Here is a 13,623-nt window from a genome sequence, read left to right as displayed (position 1 = left end):
GAGTTAATGTAATTTTTTTTTATCTTGCGATAAACCGCACAAACCAAACCAATCCAAGCCGCATTGGTTTGGTTTGGATGACTTTTATGCTCAAAACCGCACCGCGAACATCCCTATAAACTGCCATATATATATATATATATATATATATATATATATATATATAGACACACACACTTCAATTATTGGTGATTTTACTTTTGTTTTGGTGGGAAGGATAAATTTTGATTAACAAAGTTGGAGGAAAGTTCAAACCAAAAATTAAGTTGGAGGAAGGTTTATTTGTTACTCCTTTTAAAAATTCAAAAACAAAAGAAAAAAGTTGGAAAGAAAACATGATTACATTTAATGTATGTTTGGATATTTCAAAAAGTTGTGGTGCCGCCGTACGTTGGATAAAAGTTAGTAATTGGAGCTTTAGGAAATTGCGGTTAAAATGGTCTTAAACTTGAGGTAGCGGTGAGCTACTAGGTTACCAAACACCCACTAAAAAAAGTTTCTTTTGTCTTTTGGGCTTCCCATGCTCTATCGGAATAGTAAAACGTGATTACAAATGGCTGAGTTCCTATGAAAAGTTACTAGATTAAATAAGGATAGAAAAGGAAAGAATGAGCCATTTTAACGCTTCCTTGATTGTAAAGAATTGGGCAAAAACGATAGAAATAAAGGGGGGTATTAAACACCATTAAACAACCCGACTGACACACAAATTGAACCCTATGTATTTTTATGGAAGAAAAAAACAAGATTCAACAAATATTATTTACAAGATTCACTCATTTACCCTTTTTGTTTTTAAAAATGTTGAATTTGTGTTGTTTTTAATGTATATCATCAATTTAAATAAATTAATATTATTTTTCATTAGTAAAAATGAAAATAGAATAACCTTTACTTTTTATGATAAAGCAATGTCAAGCCCTTATAGCTCAGTGGTAGAGCGTCAGTCTTGTAAACTGAAGGTCCGTAGTTCGATCCTGCGTGAGGGCATTTCTACAAATTGGAAAACTCATAGATTTGAAAGAAAAAAATAGTCTTATTATTACTCATTTATTCCTAACTTCCAACTCCTTCAACCTTAGGAAAACAAATATATATTATTATTTTACTAGAAACCCAATTTTGGTAAATCTCATATTTATCTAAATTGAATTTAGTCTAAAAAAAATATTAGTCTCTCTATTATAAAGATTTAAATTTATTTTGAGTATTACTTTTTATTATAAATTAAATTGAGTAATAAACAAATTATCAATGATGAAATTCGATTTTAGTCTTTTTTCTTTTTATAACAATATTCACACTTTATATTAGTTTCTTTGAGTTTAGTTTTTTTTTTTTCTTAATTGAATGGTTGAGTTTAGTTTTATTTATGTTGAATTTAGGTTCCACCCAGTGGTCCAACCCACTAAATAAACACCAAAATATCTATACATGCATTTTAAAGTATGGAAAATTGAGTTCCCCTCATTTTCAGCTTTTCCATTACGTATTTCCTCTCTTCTTAATTATTGTCTGGCTAATTGCCAAATAAATAAATAAAAAATGGCTTAAATATGGAAATGGTTCTTGCAAATATCTTGCATTTTGGTTTTAGTCTTTATAAAAATATTTTTTTGGTTTTAGTCCCTGCAAATATAGAATATTTGGTTTTGATCCTTGGTATTTTGTTTTAATCCTTGTAAAATCATTTCATATTGAAATTGGTCCTATAATATTCATTTTAGTCCTATTTTGAGGGACTAAAATCAAATATTCTACATATTACAAGGACCAAATCCAATATGAATCAATTTTGCAAGGACTAAAACAAAATATCAAGGACCAAACCAAATTTTTTATATTTGCAGGGACTAAAACCAAAAAAAAATTACAGGGACTAAAACCAAAATGTCAGATATTTGCAGGGACTATTTTCACATTTAAGCATCCAAAAATTGGTATGGATTGGCTTGAACTATTTATTTATTTGGTAAAAAAAAGGTCAAAGTCCAAAAGGAAATAAGTTACAAAGCTACACATGCATTTTTAGGCATGTAAGTCTCATATATGTCGCCAAAAAGAAAGTCTCGTTATTTTATGGTGAGTTTTTTTAGTGGTTGGATATTTATAGTGCATTATTTTGATATGTTGATTTGGCAAATAAGTTGTTAAGAGAAAAACTTCATGTCATATAATTGGCTTTGCAGTCTTGCACCTAGACTAGACTATAGCATTTGAAAAGCGTGCGATGATAGAATTTTTGGAAGGGTCTGTTGCATCGTTTGATTGACCATGTTAAAATTCAATTTTCATAGTGATTTAAAGGTGAATACCAAGTGTTTAGGATATGGCGGAACAACCCTCTTATTTGTCTTATTAGTGTTTAACAATTGGACTTTGATCTTGGTTCTAATTTTTTTTTTTTGCTTGACTTTATTTCTTGATGGTAGTTTTGTTTTCACAATGTGTGAAATTATTTTCAACATGACTATTCTTGACAAACGTTGTGCAAGTATAGTCGGCTAATACATGTTTTTCTTTGTCTTCTTAAAAAAAAGGAAAATCATGAAAGAATATTCTGTATAAAATGAAGATGGTTAAATGGAATGTTAGATAAAATAGACGGCTAAAACCAAGAAGGATTGTTTGAGGGGTATGAAAAAGAAAATTAAATTGACATGACTTTTTCTCTTAAATCCTGCACTTTTCAAAATTCTCTTATTTATCCCAATATTAAAATTCAAATAAGTAAAAAAAAAAAGGATTTTTATACATTCGGATTCTAATATCCAGACAAATAAGAAAACTTTGAGAAACAAAGAGGTTGGAGGAGAAATTATCAATTGACGAAAAAAGCGCAATAAAATCCATTTGGTTTTCAGACACAAAAAGTCATGTCCCAAATTAATCAATTTTTAGATTGGATATTGAGTCTTCTTACATTATATTAGGTACACAGGTCTTCTCATTTATATGTTATTCAACATCTACTCTTTTATCCAACATGAGACTTTAACTCAAATTTATAACATCAACAATAAAAATAACAAACATATCATAAACATTCTTCTTCAGGGTGAGTGTTGTTTCAGCTTTTTATGAATTTCCCAATTGGATGATACTTGTAATAACCCTTAGTTTCTACTCCCTCCGGTTTCAATTGAAAGCAAAAAAATTATTTTTAAATTAATTGAATAATTAGTGTATCTAGCATGTAATAAATTGAAATGTTGTTAATAATTGAGACCGGATGGAGTAGTTTTTTAGAGAAAAAACTTCTCATTCTCTTTGAATTCCTTCTATATCATTCATCTAAAAAAGGTGGTTTTGAGTTATATTTTTGTTTGGAATCACCCATCTCCACTAATTTTTCTCATTTAATCTAAAAATAAGTAACTTCCACATAAATTTGGTTTTATTTTCCCATTATTTTTCTTCGTTATTTCGCCATTTAAATGCAACGTTGTTCTGTCCATTATTTTGTGCGATGTTTCCTTGTATTGTGGTGTTCGTTTGTTTGGGATTATATAACATACCATTTTAATAATAAGAGTTTGAAATATTTTCATCTTAAAAGGTATTTTACTTCAAAACTTTAGTTCAAAAAGTTCAAGTAAAATAAACTAGAATAACTTCTATTTCAAGAAACATTTACAAAATGTTGACAAATTACATAAGGAATATTTTTGAAAGATACAACTTTTAATAAACCTAAAACTAGACTTTGATTTGTCTATGATGATACTTTGAAATGGCATGTACATCAAAAAGGTGAAATTAATGTGGGGCGAGATTTTAATTTTCACAGTGGACTTTCCAAAGTGGATTAAAACATAATATTGTCTTTAAACACGATTTTCAAATAAAACATACACATTGTAAAGAAATTGTAAGAAACAATTCCACAATCCTAAGTTAATTATTCTTAATCAATGTGTTCTTAAATATTCTTTTTATATTCTTCATTATGATAGAGCTCACCTCATATGCATAATACCTTATGATACTTATCAGTTGAAATTTAACACTTATCCACAAGAGCATTCATACCCAAAGGTATGCCTCAGTTACCAAACTCATTTTCATATTGAACATTAACAATTAATGGAGATATACAAAATTCATAATTCATGTAGTAATTAACTTTACACAACTATTTCAATTCATCATACATTAATCATTTCAATAGAATCCAAATTTTAAACTTAATTCATTTTGCAACATTCTCCAAATTAACTATATTATAATCTTACACATGTTCAATCTTTTAATCATAAATCAACCTACACAACACTAATTTCAATTGGACCTCAATCATGGGATACATCAATTTCGATCAACTATGAATTAAATCAACGACTTAGACGTCAACGTTACAAATCTCTAGTTACGATGTGTATTCTAGTAGTTTTGATTTTGTCACATTTATAGACATTTTACCATTTTATACTACTAACTTGAATGAAGTGAGATTTTTCACTCATGTATCCTTTTCGTTTTTAGAAACATTGAATTTGTGTTGTTTTAATGCATTTCATCAATTTAAATGAATTAATACCATTTTTCATTAGTAAAAAAGAAAATACAATAAGATTTACTTTTTTATGATAAAGCAATATCAAGCCCTTATAGCTCAGTGGTAGAGCGTCAGTCTTGTAAACTGAAGGTCTGTAGTTCGATCCTGCGTGAGGGCATTTTTTTACATACGCATTTTTTTTTTGCAAATATTTGTTAGGTTGTGGTCGCAGGCTTAGATCTAATTTTGGGAAATTATGAAATAGGTGGAGAGATTGCCTTTTATTATTACACACCTCATTGATTTCTCGCAAAAACCTCCAAAACTTGTAGAGTGAAGGTCCGAAGTTCCATCCTGTGTGAGAGCATTTCTTTTTATAAATATTTGTTTCGTCTTGGTCGTGGGCTTCGATCTCATTTTTGAAAATTAAGAAATAGGTGGGGGAGATAGCCTATTATTATTAGACACCTTCTTTTTCATCTTATTGATTTTTCGCAAAAACCTCCAATACACGTTAAAATATTTTTGATTTTAAAATTTAAATATAAACTCATAAGATCAGAAAATAACAATGTTATTATTACTTATATTTTTCGTGAAAGTAATCACTGTGCTGATAGGAATGGAGCTCTTGATTTTCTAATTAACGGGGTTCCAATGGTGCAATTTATATACACTTTTATTAATAACTATTAAATTCCTTTTTAAAATTGCAATACATTTCCCCTTAGAAAATAACATATTGCTAAGTTATTTAAAAGGAATATGTTCAGTGCATCATCACTGATGTGATGTAGATGTTCATATAAGTAAGGACGGATTGACTCTCTCTGTCCCGCACATGTACGTACTTTTCTATGGCATATTGCAGGGTATCACGCGTTTTACACTCACTAACTTGCAACTCCTTAAACCTTAAGAAAATAAAATATTTTCATTTTACTAGAAACTCAATTTTGGTATCTCACATATTTATCTAGATTCAATTCAGTCTAAAAAAAATTATTAGTCTCTATTATAAAGATTTAAAATTAATTTGAGTATTATTTTTTATGGTAAATTGAATTGAGTCGTAAACAAATTATGGATGATGAAATTTGATTTTTAGTCTTTTTTCTTTTTATAACAATATTCACACTTTATATTAATTTCTTTGGGTTTAGTTTTTATTTTATTGAATGCTTGAGTTTAGTTTTATTTATGTTGAAATTTGGTTCAATCCACTAAATACATGCATTTTATGCTGCCATTCAAAGTAGGGAAATTGAGTTTCCCCTGATTTTCTGCTTTCCCATTAAGTATTTCCTGCTCTCCTGTTAATTATTTTCTTGATAATTGCCAAACAAATCACAAACGTTAAGAAATCGGGATAATTCAAAAATTGGTATGGATTTGCTTGAACTATTTATTTATTTTGTAAAAACAAGGGCTCAAAGTCTATAAGAAAATAAATTATAAAGCTACACATACATTTTTAGGCATGTAAGTCTCATATATATCACCAAAAAGAAAGACTCTAGAACTCTCTAAAGAGAGACTCGCGAAAATGAATATTAAGAAAACTTTGCAAAAATGAACATTTCTAACCTATCATTATAATATCCATCGTAGTTGAGCTTCATCCACCTCCCAAGATCTTCTTCATCCAATGAAGTCACTTCACATATCCTGGAAATTGTCTTCAATATCTTTAACCATATTTGGAGCCACGAAAGTCAAAGTTTAATCTACGTCATGAGCTCCATGAAGATCATTGGTTATATTCATGAAGCATATAAGATAAAGAAAAGACATTAGAAACATGATTAGAAGAGATTAATCTTAGACATAAGTGTATTTTACTGATGCAATCTCGTAGCACATGGACGACAAGCCCATCTACTACTAAACAAATATTCCATAAAAGATAAATATCAACAACTCATCAACAAAAAGATTGGATTCTATATGTTTCTTTCCAAGCACATGGCCTACCACTCCCCTCTATAAGACCGAACATGACCTTTAGTCACCTCTCAAAAGAAAATCTAATTATTTAGTCACAAACATTTGTTTGGTTTATGATTTTATAATAAACTCATATTAATATATTATAATTATTTAAAATGGGATTATGTGTGTTTACATGTGAATAGCGGTGGTTTAGGGGTTCAGAGATTAAGAGAATTTTATTTATCTCTATTATGGAAGTGGTGCTGAAGGTTGAAGGTAGATAAAGAGGGATTGTGGTATCGTGTTTTAAAGGCACGATATGGAGAGGTTGGTGGTTGCATAGTGGAAGGAGGTAGAAATGTTTCTAGGTGGTGGAGGATGATTTGTAATGTGAGGGAAGGGAGGGGGTGGATGTTGGTAGATGGTTTGATAACAATATTAGGCGGTTGGTGGGAGATGGGCGGAAAACTTTCTTTTGGAATGATAATTGGCTGGGTGGAATTCCTTTTAATATTCGTTTCAGCCGACTGTATGACTTATCAGTGAATAAGGATTGTTTGGTGGAGGAGATGGCGAGAATGGGGTGGGAGGTAGGCGAATATGGGTGGGTTTGGAGGCGTCGATTGCTGGCTTGGGAGGAAGAGAGTGTGAGGGAGTGTGTTTCACTGTTAAATAACATTGTTTTGCAGGAAAATATTCAGGACTAGTGGTGGTGGTTGCTTGATCCGATTCATGGCTATACGGTTAGTGGGACGTATTGTTACCTAACCATTTCAGATGAACAGGTGGTGGTTGGTGTTCTTAATGATGTGTGACACAAATTAGTTCCTACAAAAGTGTCTCTGTTTGCTTGGCGACTTCTTCAAGATAGAATTCCAACCCGTTCAAATTTGGTTCGTCGTCATGTTATTCAACCTATTGACAATGTCTGTGTTGGTGGGTGTGAATCATCTGAGATGGTGGATCACCTCTTCTTTGGTTGTGAGGTGTTTGGGAGTGTCTGGTATTCAATGTGTAATTGGATTGGTATCCCTTGTGATTTTCATGGCTCGGTAACGGATCACTACTTTCAGTTTATTCACATGGCAGGTTTATCGCGTCCTTCTCATTTTTATCTTAAGGTTATTTGGCTTGCTTGTATTTGGGCAATTTGAAAAGAGAGAAACAACTATGTCTTCAAAAGCGTGGTTATTGATCCTTTCAGTATTGTTGAAAAAGTGAAGCTGAACTCCTTTTTATGGCTTTCTTCGAATTTTGTTCCTATAGCGTTAGGTTTTCATGATTGGTGGCGACACCCACTCGTTTGTATGGATGTCATGTAATTTTATTTTTGTTGTTGGTGACATCTTCTTTAGATGCTTGTGACTTGTAACTGACATTGGGTGATTCATTGCTTTTAGCACACCTTATGCGGGGTGAATCACTTTGCTTTTGAGCATTTAATCCATTTTGATTTGTTAAAAAAAATATATATTATAATTATTTTTATTTAGAATATATAAAAAAAATACTAAACTTAGCTACTCAATTAGTGACAAACACATATGTCAAAACCCGTTACAAAGAGTAAGTAGTTAAATTCTTCGAAGACAAACAAATGAATTCAACAACTACCAATAAAAAAAGCTAAACTTTTGTTACTACCCTACTCATATATGATATAACTTAAAACCATGACAAAAAAAGAGGCTTAATTGGATCAGCCACTTACAAAATAAACCGTCTATCCTTTAAAAAATGTAAAGCTATGCCGTCTGCAAAACAAATTTAGAAAGTTGCTCTTTGCCTCATCGGCCAGCTGAATATAGTATATTTTTTTTGGGGGACTGCAAACAGCTTCTAGGCAAAATCATAATTTATATGTATATAGTTCTTGTTTTACAAACTTTTGTGTTGAATTTATTAGGAGACAAGTCAATGAGGCGACTCACTTGTTAGTAAAGGAAGCTATATTTTTTGTTAGTTTTCATTTTTTACTAATGTACTCACTTGTATTCGTATTATTAGTAGTAATGACAGGGGCTGAGCTAGGAATTAAGCTTAGGGGGGACCAAGTTGAAAATATGATTTAGTGAAAAAAATGAATGTTTAAATGAATAATATTTGAAAGATATTTAAGAAATTATAAGATATATTCAAAATTATAAGAAATTTCACGAATATAAGAAAGATGAGTGTTTTGAGGCTTGTCTAAGAATGAAGAGACTAAAGCAAATTTTGAATATATAACAGCGAAAGAAAATGTGAAACAACAAAAATACAAGAGCATGAGGAATAATTCGGGATGAAATTGCGACCAATGAACAATTGGTAGTGCACTCAAAATTAAAAATAGTGATTCGATATTACTAAACGAAATTGAAATGAGGAATCATATATATTAGGATTCTAGTTAAGGATTAATTAAGGTTCTTTTGTAAATTTCGGTCACACTTCAATTTCTTTTTCATTGTTGTTAAGGATTCTTTGTTAAATATTAGTGCAATTAAGCCTAGAAATTCAAATGTAGGTGTTTAAGACCCATTATTTTTTTTGTCAAAGTTTATGACCCAATATATTGAGTAAAAAGAAGGACCATTATACAATATCATATATAGTTCACAAAAAATATATATAGATCAAAAATATTTATGTACTAGCATAAATTTTTAAAAAGAGTTCTGGGGGACCGTGACCTCTGCAAGTCCCTCCAGCTCCATCCCTGAGTAATGAAATGACGTAAGTTTTTTCCCCTAAAAATAATAAATAAATAAATTATCACACTAATTTTTTTAATTTTTCTTTGACTCCATATATACTACTTGGGTTAATGTTTTATTCTTTTGAAGAATACATTTGTTAATGTTAATCCCTAAGATATTTCTAACAATGATAGGTGATATAATACATGTAGAACATTTTTGGTATAATAACGTGTAACATTACTTTTAGTCATTAACAAAACTAAATTGAGGTTTCATCCGATCTGTTTTATTGTCCCACTATATAAACTAAGGTCAACCAAACCTAAAATTTGTTTCTTATTGTTGGAATTATGGAATAAACCATTTTTCAACCTTTTCACCCCTTCCTATCTTATGTATCCTTATATATGTCATCTTCTAATGAAGAGACAAAACTTCAATTTCTAGAATCTAAACCATCCAAATGTCACTTGAGAAATAACATAACATATTTATTTCATTGTTTTATGATCCAACCAAGGCATGAATCATTGGCATGTCCATCAGAACCGTTCTAGTCTTCTTTAACATAGGAACTTCCAAATACAAACCTCCAAATCAAATAAATTAGTAGCAGTTATTGAAAACATTAGTTAACTACAAAATATTTAAACAAATAGTGTTATTAATCAGTCTTAAGAAAATTAAGCAAATTCATTGTGAGTGCTTTAGATTACCTACCTTTGACTCATTAAATCATCATCACCTTCATTGTATTATTTCCACTTTTGTATGGTTTAGAGTGTGATCAAATTTTGCCACAAAAATAGTTCAAGTATTGAGTTTTTTTTTCTTTTTTCTTTTTCTCTCTTCTTTTGCTCAACTCAATGGAGATAAACAAATCTTTGCCTTCAAAAGTTGAAGCCATGGTTGAATACAAAGAAATGAAGCATTTCAAGAAATGGATTCCTTGGTTGATTCCTTTCTTTGTAATTGTCAATGTTATTGTCTTCATCATCACCATGTATGAAAATGACTGTCCTAATAACTCGGTTGTTTGCATTGCGCGGTTCTTAGGTCGATTCTCCTTTCAGCCTTTCCATGAGAACCCTCTTCTCGGGCCTTCATTGTTGACGTGAGTTTTTATACCAGTACTTCGACTTCTCTTAAAATGCTATTGATTGTAAAATGCTAGATATGTATAATTCTTCTTAGATTGATAAATGAAACTTATCACTTTACAGTGTAATTGCAATCGCGGCTGCAATTTAAAACCATGCTAGAGATTAGTGTTATGTAGTTACTTTTGATTAAACGGAGTGTTTTCTTGTATGTTAAGGTTAACGAGTATGGGGGCCTTGGATGTGCACCAAGTGGTTTACAGACACCAAGGTTGGCGCCTTATGACTTGTATGTGGTTACATGGTGGAGTATTCCATCTATTGGCAAATATGTTAGGCATTCTTGTTGTTGGAATTCGCCTTGAGCAAGATTTCGGGTTTGGTATGTATCATGTACAAATTGACTTATCTGAGTTTATTTACTGATTTAAATACTTATCAGACTGTTTAGATGAAAACAGATTATATTTATATGCAAATAGTTTAACTTTATTTTATCTCTTATTATAGAAATATCTTAAGTTGTTTATTGCCCCTGATATTTGATAATAGATCTTTTTCCCGGTAAATTTTGCTTTATTCACATATAGTTGGGAAGAAAAATAGAGTTATGAAGCTATTCACATAAAGTATACTATCGACACCGACACATATTATTACATGCAAGCGCTTCTATTTTCTTAAAGTATTATCGATGCCTATGTGCCACACCGTCAATATCTTGTTTTGGTGTTCGTGTTTGCGTCAGTGCTTCATATGAAATGAGAAATAATTTGGGTTGTACCGTTTATTCTGATAAATTGGCATCAGATATACTCTTTTAGTTTCTATTCTATGAAGTATATATATAGTTTTCTGATTTCATAATTGTTTTCATGATTTATGCAAAGTATATTTTTAACTATTGTATAGTTGTATATTACAGTGCTTATTGGAGTACTATATGTGATTTCTGGATTTGGTGGTAGCTTGCTTTCTTCTCTTTTCATTCAGCAAAGAATCTCAGTTGGTGCTTCAAGTGCTCTTTTTGGTTTACTAGGAGCCATGCTTTCAGAACTCATTACTAATTGGTCCATATATGAGAAAAGGGTACTTAACAAATTCCTCATATTTGACATGTAAACCTAAGAGTTGTGTTTTCAAAAGAAAACAACTAACTTGATTAAGATTTTGTTTTCCTTTGCAGCTAGGAACACTCATTACTCTTGTTTCTATTATTGTCATCAATCTAGCAGTAGGAATTTTCCCACATGTGGACAATTTCGCTCATATCGGAGGGTTTATTTCAGGATTTCTTCTTGGATTTGTGTTCTTGATCCGTCCTCAGTTTGGATGGATTAAGCAAAAATATGCAACTCCAGCATATCCATCATTAGTTAAATCGAAATTTAAGATTTATCAGTGCATCTCTTGGCTCTTAGCCCTAATCCTGCTAATTGTTGGGTAAGCTTAAGTGTCACGTTTTTCTTATATTAAGTTCTTCCGGCAAAAGTATTAGAAAGCGGACTTGCTGGGTTTAAGATATGAAGCACCGGCACATTTGAGAAGTGAAATTTTTCTATGTAATCATATGTGTCGGTGTTATGTTGGTGTCGGATATTGGTATGTGTCAGACAACATACACGCCTTCAATCTGAAGTGTCGGGACTACATATTTATGTTGTGGCAGGGCGCAAGATAAAGTTTCACATGTGAGAGAGCTGAAGTGATAAAAGTGACTAGAAAAGAGGTTATTGTAAAGTGACACTAGAAAGGAATAAAAGTTGTAAACACAAAAAGAAAGTTGAAAAATAGAACCTAGAAAGCAATATAAGTTGAAAGCTTATTATTCTTTCATTATCTTTACAAAATTCCTTACTTTTTCAAGAATAAATTCAAATTCCTTACATTTTCCTCATTCTGATTATGTAATTTTGATTTTTACTTTGAGCTTATGGTAAATTTTTACATGACAGGTTTACTCTTGGCCTAGTTGCACTTCTAAGAGGTGTCGATGCAAATGATCACTGCTCCTGGTGCCATTATTTGTCGTGTATCCCAACTTCAAAATGGAGCTGCAATTCAAAGAATATTAATAACTCTTTTTGCTTGGTAATCAATTTTGTATATGATTCTTTTTTACTATCAATGATGCTATGTAATTTCTCAATGTTACTCTTGTACATTTTATTGTTCTTATGGTGTATAACATCTGGGATAAACATGTGCACTAATGTTTGCTAAATAACATAACTGCAGACTCAGCAGATCGGCAACCAGATGAACGTGACATGCTCGAGCAATGGAAAATCCATAATATATTATATGCTACATCCGACCGATTCCAAGATCCTTGAATTGTGTGTTCAGATTTGCCATTAAGATCTCATTAAAGGCTTGATAATTTGCATTATTCATGATGAACAAAATGATACACTATTTGATTAGTGTATTTGTTTATATCTTTCATGTATATTTTTCTTTTTGTTATAAGCATCCTTTCATGTATATAATATTGATTGATTTGTATTTTTCTTATATATTCTAACTATTCATACATATAGTTATATTGTGTGCAATGTCATGTATTCAGAATTAAAGTGGCAGCAGCCAAACCATGGTCGTGCCTGCAACACAATAAAGTTACTCATTCGATTTTCACTTGCTTCTATGTGCAGCATGCTATTTTCACTTGCTTCTATGTGCAGCATGCTGCATTCACGACACGAACAATCTCCTAAACCTGTAAACCACAAACACGCAGTCACATATAATGATCTATATGCAAGTTTTGAAACCAGCAACCATTCAGTTTTAAATTTTAGTCATAATTGAATGATAATCTTGATTTTTAACCATCCGATTTGTTCGGGTTTATAGACAGGTTAGGGTTTATATTTCACCAAAGGTTATCAAAACAGACTACACCAGGAACTAACATAACATATCTTTCAAACCAGGATGAGATATTTAGAGGAATTAAAAATGATATTTCAAAAGTATTACCACTGAGTCAGTCTTTCTCCTCAAATTCTTTGGGTAAAACATGGGGAAATCCGGCCCAGAAACTATCTCAACCGGTGAAACAAGATAACAACCAATCTTCTCAAGTACAGATTTGCTGCACAAGAAAAGAATGAACTTGCACAATTTTCAAGAGTTAGCCAAGAAGATAAATAGAAGCTAATGTAAAGAGATAAACCAGATTTTGTAGCCAACACCATGCTGAGAATACCCTTGTTCAATCATCACCAGAAAGTATTGATTGTAAATAGATCAACCGATAGAAGTGACATCAAATTAATAACCTATGTGGATAAGATCATCAAGTCATATGAAGTTTTGCATAACGGAGAAGTTTCATCACAAACTATTGCAAACCTTACCCCAACACTGATTTCTTCCTTTGCAAGTATCTTAGCAGCCTAAA

The 13,623-nt window shown here is 31.2% G+C and overlaps 1 protein-coding gene and 2 non-coding genes across 3 annotated transcripts; all 3 read left to right on the top strand.

The window, feature by feature from the left end:
• Positions 1-918: 918 nt before the first annotated feature.
• TRNAT-UGU (transfer RNA threonine (anticodon UGU)) lies at positions 919-990 on the top strand. Its single transcript has one exon. It is a non-coding gene; the product is annotated as a tRNA-Thr (tRNA).
• Positions 991-4,604: 3,614 nt separating this feature from the next.
• Positions 4,605-4,676, top strand: TRNAT-UGU (transfer RNA threonine (anticodon UGU)). The gene has a single exon. It is a non-coding gene; the product is annotated as a tRNA-Thr (tRNA).
• A 5,716-nt stretch (positions 4,677-10,392) lies between these two features.
• LOC25498482 (RHOMBOID-like protein 1) lies at positions 10,393-12,733 on the top strand. The gene is made up of 5 exons (XM_024770193.2): positions 10,393-10,596; positions 11,140-11,303; positions 11,401-11,657; positions 12,170-12,305; positions 12,453-12,733. The coding sequence occupies exons 1-5, from the start codon at positions 10,425-10,427 to the stop codon at positions 12,573-12,575; spliced, it is 852 nt and encodes a 283-aa protein (XP_024625961.2). The 5' UTR covers positions 10,393-10,424; the 3' UTR covers positions 12,576-12,733.
• The last annotated feature ends 890 nt before the right edge of the window (positions 12,734-13,623 follow it).

Source organism: Medicago truncatula, chromosome 7 (assembly GCF_003473485.1).
Source record: "Medicago truncatula cultivar Jemalong A17 chromosome 7, MtrunA17r5.0-ANR, whole genome shotgun sequence".
NCBI lineage: Eukaryota > Viridiplantae > Streptophyta > Magnoliopsida > Fabales > Fabaceae > Medicago > Medicago truncatula.
The sequence above is the reverse complement of the archived record's forward strand: the minus strand, read 5'-3'. Positions and strand labels throughout refer to the sequence as shown.